Source organism: Oreochromis aureus, linkage group 5 (assembly GCF_013358895.1).
Source record: "Oreochromis aureus strain Israel breed Guangdong linkage group 5, ZZ_aureus, whole genome shotgun sequence".
Classification (NCBI taxonomy): domain Eukaryota; kingdom Metazoa; phylum Chordata; class Actinopteri; order Cichliformes; family Cichlidae; genus Oreochromis; species Oreochromis aureus.
This window is the reverse complement of record NC_052946.1, coordinates 544,959-563,548: the sequence shown is the minus strand read 5'-3', so window position 1 is coordinate 563,548 and position 18,590 is coordinate 544,959. Positions and strand designations below refer to the sequence as shown.

General features: G+C 39.4%; 1 protein-coding gene across 1 annotated transcript in view; it reads right to left on the bottom strand.

Moving 5' to 3' along the window:
* Window positions 1-2,466: 2,466 nt before the first annotated feature.
* LOC120440218 (piggyBac transposable element-derived protein 4-like) overlaps window positions 2,467-18,590 on the bottom strand; it is a 28,781-nt gene continuing 12,657 nt past the window's right edge. The window contains exon 6 of the mRNA XM_039612185.1: window positions 2,467-2,592. Coding sequence (XP_039468119.1) covers window positions 2,467-2,592 — 126 coding nt within the window. The remainder of the gene's footprint in view (window positions 2,593-18,590) is intronic.

The window sequence follows — 18,590 nt, the reverse complement described above, 5'->3', positions numbered from 1 at the left end:
TGAATGCATGCATGAGGTTAAAGATTCAAGAGTAATTCTCTTGTCCTGAATGAAAAGAAAACAGAGATCGTGGCATTCGACATTAAAATCCCCCGCGACCAATTGTGTGCTGCTCTGGTGCCTTTTGCTAGCTCCCCTTCTGATTATGCCAGTAATTTGGTCATATTACTGGATAGCTCGTTTGAATTTGACAAGTGTCTGCCGTAGTGAGGTCTAGTTTTAATCAGCTGCGCCTCATTTCTAAGGCTAAGCACTATATTCCGCATAATGACCTGGAAAAACTTATTCACGCATTCGTGACTTCCAGGTTGGATTACTGCAGCTCTCTTTACATTGGCCTTTCCTCCTCCCTTCTCCTTAGATTGCAGACTGTCCAGAATGCGGCGGCATGCCTTTTCACAGGTAGAAGGAAATTTTCCTCCGTCACTCCTGTTCTTGCTGGCTTGCAATGGCTGCCAGTTAAATACCATATTCACTTTAAAGTACTACTTTTCACGTACAAAATTATTATTAATTTGGCGCCGAATGAGCTTCTTAGGTTACACACTCCTGTCAGAGCACTTAGATCTGCTACCCAACTTCTTCTGGAGCAACCTCGTTCTCGGCTGAAGTTAAGAAATAGAGAGATATTTTTAATGCGTATCTGCTCATTAGATTGTTTTATGAGAGGCCCAGACTTGACTAGGTCACAGGCTGACCAGAAACTGCATGTTTTTGCAGAATATGGGGAACAGACAGCGTGAGACTAAGTTTAGACAGGTTGCCCTGGCAACAGACCTTAGAAAGGGGAAGTTATTGCAAGCTGCACAGGAAGTTTTAGTGCACAGGCATATTAATAAATCAGACACAGAAAAGAGGAACTGAGTAGAAGGAGTTTTGTTTGTAATGAAACTGTGTGTGTCACTTGTGACATGTGCGACGTCTGAAGTACCGAAATAACACCATATAAGACACATGTTGAGCAAAAAATGTTAGAGATCCTGCAACTGGCGTTTGGGCTGTGCAGGGCTCTCTCTTCCGGAAGATGATTGAATAAAAAGAAATATAAAATGTTTTGACCACTATGAGTCGGGTTTTCTCTGTTCTATCATGGGGACAAAAGAATCGGGTTTTAATACGGGGCGACCGTGCGTTTGCTGTAGCTGCCCCAGTCTTATGGAACAATCTTCCTGTTGCTATCCGGGCGTCTGACTCTATGCCATTGTTTAAATCACGGATGAAGACTTATTTATTTAATCTTGCTTTTCCACCTAGCTAAAATTTGGTGTGCGTTGATACATTTTTATCCGTTATGCTTTGTTAACTACTTTTATGTATTATGATTGTCATGGTTTTATAATTGATACGTGCCAGGTCCTTTCTCTTTTCCCTCCCATCTCCTTTTTCCTATTTTATTTTTTTGTCAAGCACCTTGGTATACCCTTGGTTTTTTAGTGTGCTTCATAAATAAAGTTTATTATTATATTATTATTTTTAAAAAAACGCAATGTATGGGTTTTGTGGGGAATAGAAATATTTTCCTGCTATTATTTGCTGCTATTTTTATAATCATCATTACCGTTTCATGTTAATAGTGATGTTGCATTCAGAGGCATTCAGATGTTCAAATATATGGGTATTATATTAGTCTTTATTACAGGTTGTTATAACCACTTCAAACTGTGGAGTTGAATCTATAATTTAAAGGTTTTCGAATGTTTTTATATTCTTATACTGAAGTCTTCAGTGGGTGAGAAGCTGACTGCAGGGACAGGAAGTTACATGCTTTTGCAGAAGTGAAACCGAAAGCAGAGTGAGTGCAAGTGAAGAGCAGGGTGTTTATTATGCATTTATTGCGGATTAAGCCTTAAGTAGTTGTGGTAGACTGAAACAGTTGTTATATATTTTACATATAAGTCAAGATCATTACACACAGGATGGCCTTAGCCTGGTTGGTTGCTTAAGTTGAGGTCAACTAAGGTTCAGAAAGCAGATGCAAACTCTGCACGCACAGACAGACAAATAGTGAGAGGTCATGACACGTCGCAGTACACAGCATGCACGCCGCCTCGCACGCGTGCGCACACACACACACACACACCATGGTAGATCTATTTTGGTAGGGCAGAAGTGAAGATGTGTGCCGGCGTGCTTAGAGGAAGTGCACCAGACGAGCGACAGCGAGAAGACGAGCTGAGGGGAAGCACCGACCAAGACAATGTTCTTTAAAGCTATGTTAAAGTTCATGGAACATTTTGTGGTTTGGATTGACGTAAGCTGTACTATTGTCTGTTTTGTAAAAGAGGGGGCTTTGTTGTCCTACCCCTATAAAACCTTGTCTAATGATTGTAAGTTCAGTTCGACGCTGAAATCTGCACAGCGGTCGGACTCACACGTGTTTATTAAAATACTGTCTAATTGCACACCGGACCGGATCTGTGGTTATTTATGGATTCTTCTCTCAACATTGAACCCTAACAGTTTCTTTTACAGACAACATCCAGTGTATTGCAGAGCACTCAGAGTCTCCCCCTCCAGCACTGCTAATCCAGTCCGCAGCTCCTCCTCCTCCATCTCCACAAGGCTCTCAGGACACAGTTGGATCAGACCTGTCTGAGGAAACAGTAACCAACATTAAACTTGCAAGCCTCCACCTGCTGTCGATTGCGCTGAATGAGTATCAACAGGAGATATGTTATGGATGTCAAGTCAACCACCCCAGCCACTTACGACAAAACTGTTTGTTTGAAATGCCTCACTATGATGAGGTGATGAAAAGGCTCTGGATGGACCGAATCATCCCAGCAATCTGCCTGTTTGTAAGCTCACACAACATCTGTGAGGCTAAAGCACAACTCCGTGGCATTGCAGAACACATTTAGCATGAACTGAAACAGTCAATACACATAGCAGACGCCATTGACGACACCTTCGCTTCCTTGCTAGATGCAGGTGATGATGACAGTAGTGCTAAACTGGTGCTGCTTCACATGATTGGAAACTACTGGCATGGGAGACATAAGATATAATGTACATCTGTCATAACCTTACTGTGCACTACACAGAAATTAAATAAAACGTGATGTTAACACTTTTTCTGGTCATTTATTTGTTTGTTTGTTCTGGTCACCATGATCATGGAAAACACACTGAGAAAAATATATCACAACCCTGCACACCTAGGGGGTTTAGAAAGTGTAAAGAAGCTCTGTATTGCTGCCAGGGAGGCAACAGGCGTAACACCGTCATTATTGGAGGTGGAACGTTATTTAAAGGGAGAAGACACCTATACTCTTCATAAACCTGCAACGATACATTTTCCCAGAAGCACAGTTTTGGTTGGCGGAATCGACAAGCAGTTTCAGGCTGATTTGGTTGACATGCGTGAATATTCTGTGGATAATGATAATGTGAGTTACTTACTGACATGTATAAATGTGTTTTCGAAGTATGCATGGGTTAGGTGTCTTAAAACCAAGACAGGACCATCGGTTGCGGAGGTGTTTTAACCGCAGCTTAAAGGGGAAACTGTAGAATACTTAACATCGCTTAACTAATGAAGATATCGACTTCCTATCGTGTTCAGGTCAAAACTGACCGATTTACAAATTAAAAAACTCATAAATATTGTGTTTTACATCTGATTGCCTCAAGACCTTATGGTATTCTCCACACTATGCACTTGAACATATTAAAGTGATGAGCACCTCTGTTGTTTGAATTTTGAGTGTTTTAATCAACTGTGTAACATCTGTTTTGTTTCTGGTCAAAAGTGACCACCATAGGAAATGATTGGGAATCCCCCCCACCCTCCCTTGGCCTCTGATCCCCTGAATGGCCCACTGAATGACCAAATAAAAGACCCACTTTACAACCTACTGAACAACCCCACTGAATGACCACTGAACAACCCATTGAACCACTCACTGAACTGAATTTGGTGGTGAAAAATGTTTCTTATGTTAATTTAAGAGCTGTTAAAACAGACTGGTCAATTGTGACCAGAACACTAAAGTAAGGGGGGTGGGGGTGCACACAACAGGAGGGTTAATGTGATCCAGGATCTTGTACAGTCTTATTACAAGTCTTATTACAGATCTATCAAAATGACCCCCGCTGAGGTGAACAAAGATAATGAGAAAACAGTCTTTAACACTTTGTACAAGGTGAAACCCCAGAGGTCGGTGACTTTTAAATTTAATGTGGATGATACAGTGAGAATATCTAAACTACGTGGGACAATCCGAAAGGGTTATCAGCAGACCTACACAGACGAGGTCTTTACCATAAAGGAGCGTTTAGGAAGAGACCCTCCCATATACAAACTAGAGGATCTCGCAGGTGCAGTGGTGAAAGGTGTATTTTACGGCTATGGAGTCGGATCAAGATTTCTTGCTGCTGGGGTGAATACACAATTGCATCCTGTCTCAAAAATATTCAGAGAGCCATTCAGGAGATGAAAACTGAAACTTTAAATGTCTGCTGGAAAAAACATGTGGCCTGAAGCAGTGCACAACCCTACCGAATGCTCTCTTGATGAGATTCATCACTCTGCAGTAGATACAGCTGTGAATCTGGCTAAATAGCTCGGGGGAGATGGCTTTAATGATATGACTCCTGATGACATTAATACGGAAGAGGATTAGGGCCACTGGAAAAAAAAAAGATGGGCACGTCTTTTTTTTTTTCTTGTTTTCCTGAATTCTGAGAAAAAAGTCAGAATTCTGACTTTAATCTCAGAATTAAATAACATAGTGTACGCTAGGCTAGGTTTACGGTACACGTCAGCTTTTAGATGTCCCCCATTACTGATGGAAATCTCACAGTCTAAGAAGGCTAACCTGCCACTTTTCATATCCTCCCTGGTGAATTTGATGTGTTGGTCCACCGAGTTAATGTGATCCGTGAAGTGTGGTACGTCCTGAGATTTGATTTTCACCCAGGTGTCATCCACATATCTGAACCAATGGCTTGGTGGTGTTCCAGGGTAGGATAGCAAAGCCCTCTTTTCCACTTCTTCCATGTACAAATTGGCCATGATGGGTGAAACTGGGGAGCCCATGGCACACCCATGTTTCTGCCAGTAGAACTGACCCTTGTATGTGAAGTAGGTGGAATGAAGACACAGTTCCAAAAGCAAACACACTTGGTCGATGCTGAGAGTGGTCCTGCTGCTGAGGTTGGTGTCATCCTGTAATCTCTTACGGACTACCTCCAACGCTTCCATGACTGGGATGCAAGTGAAGAGAGATGTAACATCATACGAGACCATGGTTTCATCTGCCTCCATAATGACATCTCTAACTAATTTAACAGACTAATTTAATAGTCGATGCGTCGTTTGAAGCTTTGTAAGATCCCAAAAGACGCAAGAATAAGTAGTAGGATTTAAGAGTGTAATAATGGACTGAAAAAGAAGATGGCAGCACTGCATGTACAAGGATGCCAGCTGCCGTTAAACCCCGAAGAAGAAGAAGAACCAGTGTCCGGTATCGTAGCTGTGTCCAAATTCAGGAGCCGCATCCTCCTGTGCCCGCATTTGTAGGCCAATTAGGTTACAGCGACACGACAAAGACTGTCCAAATTCGAAGACTCCGACAATTGCGCCCTTCATTTCCCCAGATTTGAAGGATGGGTCGGGTGTATCCTTCGTGGCCCAACCTATCCCAGAATTCATAGCGCGGCCCAGCTCAGTTTCCAACAATGGCAGCAGCTAGTTAGTTTTAATATTACTCTTATTATTCTTTCTGGGTCACAAAATAAACGTTTAACATATTTTCAGGTGAGAATGTAGCTGTGTAAACCCAGGGCCGTTGCTAGCCATTTGGGTGCCCTAAGCACAAATGCTTTATGGTGCCCCCGCCACTTAAAAAAAAAAAAAAAAAAAAATACTTTTGAATTTCTCAGTGGAATTTGTTTAATTAAATAACAACAAACATGACAGTTAAACAAATAAATAAGGTTAAAGGAGGTTAAAAATACTGTTACAAATAAATACTCAGGCCCCTTTGGAAAATTAAAATCAGAGCTGACATTAAAAGGACCTCTCAAGACAATTTCAACACGATCAGCATCTACAATGTGAGCTGGCCAAAGAGCAGGATCGGTTGAAGGGGCACACATGTCTCCACAGTGTCACTTTCTGATAGTCTCTCAGTGACAGGACTCTCAGTGGTACTTGTGTATGGAACTGTACCTGAACTGGTGGTTGATGGTTCTTGTTCTTCTTGGCTAGGGATTGTTGCAGGGTCTACAATGGCTGGTGGTTGATGTCCAGGGATGGCACTACTACTGGATGGTTCATCCTGTCCTTGAGATCCTCCTTGAACATATTTAAGCATTGACCCTGCATACAAGAGAAAATATTCAGGGATTTTACAGAAATACAATTTTGAATCTACAGTAGGCCTCACGAAAAATTGCATTATAAGACTAATAAATTAAGTAAGTCACTGGTACATTTAAAAATTACTAACTATATTTTACATGTATAGATTTTCATAATGGCAAATGGCAATATAAACATGCTGTACATAATTTGATATAAATGCAAGTAGGAAATCTATATTACTGGAAGATATAGGTTTCATATTACACTGTAATATGAAACCTATATCTTATTTATGCCGCATAAATAAGATATGCGTCTTTATAGATATCCTGAAATGCAGCAACATACAAAGTAATCTTGTCTAATCTGATAATAATACTTGACTGCATCACTGACCTATCCCAAAGTTAAGGTTAATCAGTAGCATGCATGACGTTAGCCAGCTAGCAACCTGAGGAGGGAAATGCTAGTCTCACGATTGCTAACGTTATCTGAAAACCGTCAATTGAGTGACCATGATGAGTTGCTTTTAGTAGTCCATTCTATATTCATATCCACAACGTAAACAAACTACCCAACATCAATCATTTGCAACATTTGTTAACACAGTATGAACACTGCTAACAGGAGCTATCACAGAGTTGACGGACATGAGCGTGCAAGCAAGGGCTACAATAATGAACTTTTTCTTATTGTTATTATTTAAACATTGCCTTACCGGCAAGCGGCGCCTGAGTTTCATCACGCTTCCTCTTCTTCTTTCTTTTCTCCGCTCCCGACTCCTGTTGCCGCTTTCGAGGCCATGTTCAAACAGGTGTTTACCAATACCGAATTGAGGCATTATAGAACAGACCACTGGGAGTGGGGGGGCACCAGGAGGAGACTGGAGACAGGGCACAAAGCAGATTCACCCCTTTTCTCGGGAAAATTGTTTTATGTTGCTTTTGTATTGTTTAACCATATTAATGCATATGATATTTATAGTATTAATATGGTTTACTTTTTTTTTTTTTACGACCCTGATTTTTTTGGTGCCCTACCGCCATTTGGTGCCCTACGCAGTGTGCGTTATGTGCGTTTGCGGAGCTACGGCGCTGTGTAAACCTCAAATATCTGCTCGGTTTATCAAGACACCACATATTTTCAAAAGCGCTCCGACGTTTTCGGAGACGTCTGTTACCCACCAGGGTAAAAAAAAAAAGGAATGCTTAGACACTGCTAGCATAATGGACAGGTTTTTGACAGGGCTCCCACAGAAATGCAAAGCAGAGGATGAAGCATCGCCAAATACTAGAAAATATGGTGAAGCATATCTTCCCTTTGGCTTCACCTGCACAAGTGCCAAGGTAGGTCTCCCCTGCAGAATTAGTTTTCCCTGCGTCGGGAGCAGCGCTGGGCTCTCCAAATCACAGACAAACAGGATCCCACATTCTTGATTTTTAGTTCACAAACACTTCTTATAATGACTAACTACTCCTGACATTTTGGAGCTGTTAGCTCTTTATGCAGTAAAGTTACAGTGGGATACAAATAATATCAGGCTGATCCTGCCGTAATTTGTTCCCCCGGTTCAAATCACGGACAAACAGTATCCCACAGTTGTTTATGCTTTTGAACCCATTTTGCACAGAGAGGCATTTTTTGAAAAATGTATTGACAGCAATGTTGAATATTATTACACAGGAAAAAAACAACTACACGTAAAATAATTACACCGTGACGCCTCTGCCTTTCTAAATGGAGGGACAGTAACTGCATGTGTATATGTAAGCGTGTAAAACCTGAAGATACTCAGATTAACAGTAACAGTATTTTGTCTGTAGAAATTCATCTAATGTAAACAGCAACGTGGCGTGAAAAAAAGGCATATACCTTTGACATTACGTGACGAACAACGTATTCCTTGTCCACACGTTAATGCAAAAATGCAGTTTTCGCAAATCTCCATCCTGGCAGGAGTTTAAAAAAAATCTCAGTTTTCGGTGATTTGAAACGCCGTTTACATGTGGACGAAAAGTGTCATATAGGCTTTTACAAGTCAACGAGCACAAAAAAACAACAACAAAAAACCCCCCAAAAACTTAAAAGCATCTGGAATTAAATAATGGTACAGAAATAATGCCTCATCTGCATAAGAAAAATTACCAGTACTGGGCCGGTACGAGGGAAATTTGTTTTGCAGTTCATCTGAAATGACGCACTTGCGCTATGGGATCTTTTAAACATCATTAGACGCATTGCTGCGCACCGTCTGTCCCTTCTATGAGCGCAGAACAAGCGCTCACAAAGCAGCAGTTCGGGGATGACTTCAAACACATGGGTCCTCTGTCGGACTATAGGAAAACCTGCCTTACCTGCCATGATCCCTGTGAGTTGCCAGACAAAAGGTGGTGGCCAGTAGTGATGCGCGAATCATGAATCGTTCAATACTCAAGAATCACTTCACTGACTCGTGAATCATGATTCACAAGCGCAACTGACTCACTGACTCATCCCTGTTGCTGTTAGCAAACTAATTTCATTAGTAGAAATATATCTAGCTTATAATTAAAATTGTGAAGAAAAACACAACATCCAGTATCTTAACAAAAACATTTCTGCTCTGAACTGGAAGAAAAAACCCTGAGTAGAAGCTCACATCAAGACAATAGCTCCTCGGTTCACAGTAGCATCGCTCTGCTAACATGCTAACAGCACATTTGAGCTACTCACCCCCTCCCTTCCTGCGCTGAATCGTAGGGGAAGCAAATCACTCAGGACTCACTAACCCCCTCCCTCCTGTGCTGAATCGTAGCGTAAGCAAATCACTCAGGACTCACTAACCCCCTCCCTCCTGTGCTGAATTGTTATTGTTATTGTAATTTATATTTAAAAAGTGCAATACTGTAAATTTCTGCTGCTCATTCCTGTGCAATATCCCATCTGCCCTCCCGTCATATTTCTTTTCAAGATTTTCTTATTTAATCACTAGTGTACATATATTTATATTTATAGATACATATATATTTAGTCATCTTTTCTCTTTTACCATGTCTCTCTAATATTTTGTTCTTTACTATTTTTCTATTTGTTATTTTATTTTATTATATTATATTTTATTATATTTTTTCCTACTGTATCATGCTGCTGAGAGACCGCTGCTCGTCAAACACATTTCATTGCGATGTTGACCCTGTGCTAACTTGCATATGACAAATAAAACTGAAAACTGAAAGCTGAAACTGAAAACTGAATCATAGAGCGAGCGAATCACTCATGACTCGCTCACTCCCTCCCTCCTGTGCTGAATCATAGAGCGAACGAATCACTCACTCACTCACCCCCTCGCTCCTGGCTCGCAGCTACTTCTTCTTCTTCTTGGTTGGCAACCAATGTTAAGGCGCACTACCGCCCCCTGGCTCACAGCTCAGTTCACATTTAGATGAGAAAATATATATTTGACACATGTAAGGAAAATACTAATAAAATAAAAATAAACAAAAGAAATGTTCCCTTTAGAAATTCTTTTGCTCTTTTTTGCTATATAAAATAGTTGTTTTCTTTAAGAATCACTCATCTTAGCAGTAGGATTTACATTAAAAGAGAAACAAATTAAGTTTGAGTGAAAATGTACATTTTTTGCACTCTCTGGTCAACTGACTCAGTGACTCAAATGACTCAAAAAACCCGATTCACTTTGGTGAGTGACTCATTAAAACTCGATTCAATCTTTTAAAAGAATCAAATTTACCATCACTAGTGGTCAGGGTTTGAAGCTGTTAAATACAAAAAGGGATAATTGGACCGCACCACCACTTCTTGCTGAAGGGGAGAATGTGTGTTTTCTTAAATTAAAAACAAAGTATTTGTATTTAATTAAATATTTGAGATTAAGGTTCAGTTTTGACTTTTCTTCTTTGGCGTTTAGTTTATTAACAAACCAGACTGTAGTGCATTGTTTGTTGTTTACATTTGTGTTTCGTTTAGTTACGCCTCGTGTGTCATAGTGGTCTGATCAGCCATTATATAAATCCTTGAGTGTCATTTCATGTTTAGAAGTGATGGGATTTCTGGCTCTTTTTAGAGAACCGGCTCTTTCGGCTCAGCTCACTAAAAAGAACCGGCTCTTCAGGTTGTTTTGTTGCTTTAATTAATTTATTATTAACAATAATATAAAATTATGCACAAAAAGAATTACTAATGTAAAAAAAAAAGTGGTTTTATTTATATGTTTATATATAAATACACGCGGTCCCTAGAGACAAAGCACGTACAAACACCAAAAAAGCACGTACAAACTCCAAAACACATTTCTAGCGTTAACTGAACTTCCAAAACAGAGCTACCTAGATCACTTAAATTACACAATTGAATGCATATGTGTATTGTTTGTGTATTTATACACAAGCATATGGAACGCCAGGACTGCCATAATGAATTAATTAAATACACCATTAAATAGTTAATTAAATGTGGCAATAATTAATTAAAATTGGAAATAATTAATTACATAAATATTTATGACACATGCAATTAATTAATTATTGACACATTTAATTAATTATTGACATATTTAATTAACTAATGACACAATTAATTATTGACATATTTAATTAATTAATAACACATTTAAATAATTATTGACAGTTTTAATTAATTATTTAATGATGTATTTATTTAATTCATTTTGGCACTTTCATCCCCTTCATGTCTCACCTTGAAATAATTTTATCTGTCAGCCTCACCCATCAAACTAAGTGGGTGGGGTTAACGCTGCCCATGCAGCTTCTCTAACATTTGATTGGTTGCCTGCAAAGTAAGTCAAGACAGGTCGATCCTAGATAATCGATTGCTTGTGTGGACTTGGGACAGCTGTTCCAGCTTAAGGGGGGGGGGGGGGGTTACGTTAACCGGTTTGTTTACATATTCCACTCTCCGTGTTTCACATGTTGCATTCGCAGATTCTCATTTTCACCGAACGATCGTCTCTTTCCGCCTGGTCTTCTGTCTCTGTGCTTCTGTAACATAAAGAACGAGCTGACATTTTCCTCAGGACACCAGTGATCAGCTCAACAGGCCCTCAGTTTACCTGCATGCATCCTCCTCCTCACCTGTCAGCTGTTTAACACCTGCTGCTAATTCAAGAAACGTTACCTGGTGATAGTCACAGTTTGACTGGGCAGCCAGTGCTCGATATAACGCAATGTCGGCGCATTTTTCTGCACAAGATAAGTAAATATAATATTTTTCTCCGAGCACAGAGCTGCTGGAGCTTCTTTCTCTACAGAGCACTTTATAGGCGAACCCACTTTATCAGCGGCTGATATCCAATCACCGGCACACAGCTTTGAAACCTCACCTGAGTTTTAGCTCTCAGTGCTTAAACACTGGACTTAATTCACTCAGGTTCTGTCTGTCGGGTCACGTTTACTTCGCTGTTTTATTTACAACTGAGCAAATCGGTTTGGCTGAGGTTAAAGTTACGTTTCACAACTGCATAGTTTTACTGAAGCTTAATGGTTCACTGGCACATGTGTTAGACTGAACCATTCGCTTTTCTTTATCTGGTGTGTTTTGGATTTGACAGTCAATTTTGAGATTAAACTGACTTTTAAAATGTTTCTATACAAAGAGGAAGAGAAGGTGCATTTCCACCGAGAGGAGCAGAGTTTGCAACAGCGTGTTCATTATGAAGACTGCAACCTGGACAGAAATATTACATCATCTGTTTTTTAATAGTTATTCAACTGTATTCTAAGCACCAGGTATCTGTTAGAATTTTTAGAGTTTACTTAACTAAAACTAAATGAGGTTAACATGTAATTTGTGTGGGTTTTTTTTCTTTTTTTTTTTTTTTCGGTCATGTTATGTTTAACTGTCAAAGGCTTGTTACAAACTATGAAACACATCGTGCAGACTTCTGGATGTTAGAAGAAAACTAATACTGCTCATGAATGAGACTAAAGGCAGGAAGGTGTCCTTTAAAACTAAACATGTTAATAGGACCTCCCTATTTATATCATAGTTTATGATATAGCACGTGTATTTCAATAATAGCCTACTTATTTCAGTGTAGTGGTGAACAGTCACACAGCTCTGTGGGCGTTATCTGTGATACTCCTTAACTATAATTTATCCAAGTTAACTTCAGTTAACCATTCAGACAGTTCTTTTGCAATGACAAACATAAACACCCATGCTGCCGGTAGGTTTCCGCTGTGCCAGCTGTTTAAATTACAGCCGCTTATGCAGTAACCATGGTAACCACGGACTCTGAGTGGCTGGATCGACGCAGGTCAGACAACAATTTTACATATATGATCTTAAAACAGGACACAGCCACTATACGTGCTGGCCTCACGTTTGCTTTATATCTAATCTTTCTCTCAAACATTTAAACAGCAGCGAGTCTGCAGCTGAGGGAATACAAACTCAAATTGTCGGAACAGGTTTGATCGTTTCTTGCGTGTATTAATTTAGTGATTTAATCACCAAATTGTTATTCTAATCTCCTGCTGAGTCTCTTACACTGATGAAAATGCAGATAACACAGATCATGAACACCTGTTCAACCAATCACTTTCATTCCACTTTGATCTGTGACAAACTGATGCGTTCATCTCTGTTACAGTGTTGCTAGACTGCTATATTTTTGTTCTTTATGCTGTAGATTTTCACGTCTCTGGAATAGTTGGCAGTAATAAGGATGATTTTCTGTAAAATCATATTAATATGACCCGTGACATATTCGTAGATGACAGTTTGATTAGTCAGCTGGGAAACTGGGTTAACTCAGAGAGCTGAAGATATTGTGGATATGCTGACCTCGCTCCGTGGTGTACAGGGCCATTTACCCTGATGATTAATATTCACAATAAAAATATTAGCCCAACATCATGAAGTCTGTATGTGTTTCATAGTGTCGAACAACCTTTGTACAGTTAAACCTAGCCTAGCAGTTACTCCATGACGGAAAACACCAACGTTATCTCTTTTATGCGTTTATACACAGGTCACGCTGATTACTGAACAAAAACCCAAAGATCAGCTGTTAATCGAATTTATTTGCTCTCTCTCCTCCTTAAACATGTTTTTAATGTTAGTTATAATTCAGAATTGGCGACTGAAACACGTAGGATACATACGAACATCAGGAAATAAAAACCTGATAAATATAACCTCAGTAAATGAAGTCAGTGTCAGCGGGGGTTATTACAGCTGTGTACCGGGGCCTGCGCTTTGTTGGTGGTAATAAAAGCTCGAATGGTTGCGAGGCGAGTGGGTCTGTCCCACGCTTTGCCCTGAGACTGGGCTGGGCAGACATCTCCGAAATCATCGAAGCACTTTTGCAAAGAGGCTATATCTTGACAAACCGACCAGTAGTGATGTGTCGGTCGCAAATGAAATCACTTTCAGAGCCGGATCTTTGTCGTGAACGACGCGAGCCGGCTCCTTATTGGGAGCTGTGGGGTTTTTTTTCTTTCTCTCACCCTCTCTCTCTCGCACTTTTTTTCTGCTTCACTCCGCACGCGAGCCTTGTGCTTTGCGCTGGGCAGAGGGGGGAGGGGCGGTAGTTACACTCTCAGTAGCACAGGAACAGAGCGGGAGGGAGAGACAGAGACGGCCAGGGACAACAACGTCACATTAGAAAGGTATAGTAATCATCCACAACTATTTTCAGTTGCGGATGATAAAGGATTCAGAAAGTTTATTCATGCAGGCCTATATGACAGAGAACATGCATCTTCTTTTTGTTTTCATATTTTAATTTATATTTAATTGTGTTGTGGTTTGCAGTGCTTTGTGTTGTTTCACTTTAAATTTGTTTAAAAAAACAGGACACTCCAGCAACACTTGAGGAAAGAAGAACAACTTTAATATTATTAAATTATTATTAAAGTTGTTCTTCTTTCCTCAAGTGTTGCTGGAGTTCCTGTTTTTTTTAATTCTCTCATCTTCTCCATGCACCTTGGAAGCAGGTGAAGTTGTGCCAGGATTTTTTGCTGTGATTTACTTTAAATTTGTTTAAAAGGAAAAAGCTGAAAATTTAAATAGTTAAAAGTTGAACTGTGACTAGTTGGTTTTTGTATTATATGATTTATTTATTACATTTTATGTGGAGTGAATAAATAAAAGTATATTTACGGTGGCCCCTAGAGACAAAGCACATACAAACTCCAAAACACGTACAAACTCTGAAGCACGTACAAACTCCAAAACACGTACTAGTCATATAGGCCTGCATGAATAAACTTTCTGAATCCTTTATCATCCGCAACTGAAAATAGTTGTGGATGATTACTATACCTTTCTAATGTGACGTTGTTGTCCCTGGCCGTCTCTGTCTCTCCCTCCTGCTCTGTTCCTGTGCTACTGAGAGTGTAACTACCGCCCCTCCCCCCTCTGCCCAGCGCAAAGCACAAGGCTCGCATGCGGAGTGAAGCAGAAAAAATGTGCGAGAGAGGGTGAGAGAAAGAAAAAAAACCCCACGGCTCACGTCGTTCACTTCAAAGATCTGCTTCTAAGAGCCGTTTCGTTCGCGACCGACACCTCACTAATGTTTAAGTCAGTTATGTTTGTTTGAGCAGTCATTTGGTTTGTTAAGTTTGCAGTTCTTTGCCTGAGTTGAGTTTTGTTTCTTTGACCTCTTTATGAGCTCAAATTCATTACTTTTGTAAATATAATTTTTGGGTTACATAAATGGCAACCCTATTTTTTTTAATAATTCCTCTGACGACTCCTGCTTTTTCAACTCGGTCTATCACATCTCTATATGACAAAACCTCATCCACAAACATGTCCTTTTGTCTGTCACCACCACCACCGCCGACATCGGCTTGATGGTCAGATGCATCCTGGCTAGTTTCAGTGGGCAAAGGCTGACTAGAATGAAACATAATGACAATACAGGGGAGAGTAACACTAACTACAATGAACAAAGAACACCAGACTCTTCCAAAATAAAACAGGAAACACGGAGACATAGACATGGAGATAAAACATGACATGAACTTAACATAACCACATAGACATGAAACATGACAGTTAGACGCACGAACCAGGGAGACTGAGTACAGGGGGAGATGACAGAAACAACTAAGAAATAAAGGACTAAACAGCAACCTAGAAATTAACTAGATCAAAAATGAATACAAAAATACATAAAACTCAAACACTGGGTCACACGACCCAGTACCGTGACAGTATTAAGAATAACTTGATATTTCTGACTGTACAATACTAATTGTTTACCTACTGACAAACGTTTCAAGTTCAACTAAATGAAAAAACAATTTGTGGTACCATGAATATGATTAAAAATAATTACCAACACTTTTTGTAATGATGTTAAAATCAGCCCAACTTTTATTTTCAAACACAACAAAGTATAACAGCCAACATACTGGACACTGTTCTGCTGAACAACAAACAATTATATTGCCATCACTGTTACAATCTTACAATGAAACAAAGTCTCAGATTTAATTATTCTGAAAATAAGTTTAGGCCTACCACAAGTTTGTTTTGTACTTACATTACTTATATAATCAAAATAAAATATATTTATTGTTCTGTCACAAGTGCAGTCTCTAATTTAAACAACACATTTGTTTTCCATTCCAACACAGGAGCTGGAATGTTGTAATATTTTAAGGATGGCTTGTTTCCAGGCCAGGCATTACTGCCTGAATGACTGTCATGGATCGAGGTGATCCAAATGTAGGTGCAGAAGAAAGTCTTTAACTTCCCTTCAGTACAGTGGCAGTGGATGTGGGTTGGAGATGCAATGAGCTTGAACCTGCAGGCAACCATCTTCACTGACCACACCATCTGTGACGGAGGACTCGTCTCTCCTGGTGTCCTGCAAGCAAACAATCATATTTTTTGGAACATGAACTTAATTGGTTTCTTAAAACATTTTTTTCTGCATTTGGTATAAAACAAACTCCAATTTAGACAATCTCAGGCTCCCTCCCCACCCTCCCCACTCCCTCCCCAGGTGACATTCAATGTCCCAATTGTCAGTCTGGGTAGCCCTGACCACCACCCGACACACAATAATGTCATGAAAGCATCATTTTAAAAAGGGCTATGCAAACATGGCCAATAACTTTCATTCTAATGATGTGCAAAATGATTTGTGCACAAAACAAATTTTGCTGTTAGAAAACTTGCAGACTTCACTATATACAGTGTAGACCCTCTAAACTAAGTTTGGGGGATGTGATCTTTCAAGAAATGCAGACCAAACTGTTGCTGTTTGTTTACTTACACAGCATGTCTTGTAGAATTAACTGTGGTCACCAGCAACAGCATAGTGCAGTCATATCTCAAGTCTAATAACAGAAGACAGGAAAAGATCAGTAAAGAAACAACTTCCCCAAACCAAAGCACAAATAAAACAATAAGTAAAACAGGCTGATCTAAAGTATGATTAAAGTTCAGCCTGATTAATATAAATGTCACTGACAGTTGCTAATATATTGGAAAACCAAAATACTTACTGATGTCTTTCTGTCCAACAGCAGGTCCCGAGCCTCAAAGACAGTAAGAAGCAAGCAGAGGGAGAAAAAACAGAACATTTTTCAGAAACTGATTTGATCCTTAATGGCTGTGCAATCATTATAACTTACAACACAGAGGGTCAATGTAGACCCCATACAACCAAATTAGACTAACACATATAGTATTAAAAACACCATCTACTACTGTGTCTGAATGTGTGGTATTGGCACTGTCAGTTTAGGCCTAAAGAGATATGTGTTTAAAAAAAGACCACCTAATTTAAATATAATCATTACATGCTTGTTAAAAGTTAACTTCCAATATATAAAGTTTCTAATAAGCAAAATGACCAGATCTAACATATGGCAGGGTTTATATGTAACACAGTGTTTCTTATGTTTCAACTGTGGAATTTAACTTAATTCTTTAGAAGGACAAGCTATATTACTTTATTCTGAAGTATGAAGCCAACCTAAACTTTAACCATTTAACAGGCCACTAATCTTGATTATAGCTGTCACAACAAAACTTGTTTTTAAACACATTTTTTAACAAAACAAATACTATTGTTATTATTATTATTTAAAATTTAATTAAACAGAAAAGTGGTTAAATATAAAAGCAGTTTGCTTATGTTGTTAAAGAAAGGCTAGATTTGACATTAATAGATGCCACATATGTTCAAAAGCTGCCACAAAGCATTAAAAAAATAGACATCTCCGAAAACGTCGGAGCATTTTTGCAAATATTTGATGTCTTGATAAATCGAGCAGATATTTGAACTTTACACAGCTACATTCTCGCCTGAAAATATCTTAAAAGTTTATTTTGTGACCCAGAAAAAGTAATATTTAAAAGTTTGTTAGCTGCGCTCCTCCGCCATTGCTGCGTTTGAGTTTTGGACAGTTGCATTCTGGGATATTTAGCTGTACCAAGTCGCTCCAAGTCCACACAAGTACGTATACACAGGCTCCGACAACTGCGGCCGACAAATGCGATCCTCCTTTTCCAAAATAAACTTTTAAGATATTTTCAGGCGAGAATGTAGCTGTGTAATGCTCAAATATCTACTTAATTTATCAAAATATCACATATTTGCAAAAGTGCTTCGACGTTTTCAGAGAGCTCCGTTATCCACCAGCGCGATAGTTGACCGGGAGGTCAAGGCTCGATAGAGCCGGCAAGCACAGCTAACTCCTGGCGTATATCGTTTTCAACCCCCTTGTGGTCTTTTGCTACTCAGGTTAAATATAATATATATAGTTAGTCAGTTATGGCTATGGATTGAAAATACCCACCCCACCCTTAATGGCTGCACCTCCCGAAAAATTTTGTCTGGGCTCTTATCTCACTTTTTTATTTCAAACAGTCAACAGAAAATTTCACAGACATAGTTTTATGTAAGGTTTTTAAGGCTGTGGTGTTAATTTTTAAGTAACATGAGCCCAGCGGCAGCAGCAATGCTAGGCTAACACTAACTAGCTAGCAAGATTATAAACCTGGTGCTAAACTAAGAGAAGCCACAAAATCAGTTTGAATAAGAGTAAACATTTACTCACCAAGTCAGTGTATCAGGTAAAGATCCACAGCAATGACAACAATAATATCTTCAGCTGAAGCTTCTCCAGGTTTGCTCAACATATTCCAGACAAAAATGCACCGTGAACATGCGGACTGATCCGTGCTAGGGAGGAGGATGGTAGTGACGTGGCATTTTCAAAACACATCGTTTCATCCTTCCGCGCTGAGAAGCAAAATTTCCAGCTTAATTTTTCTAAGTTAAGACAACTCAAAT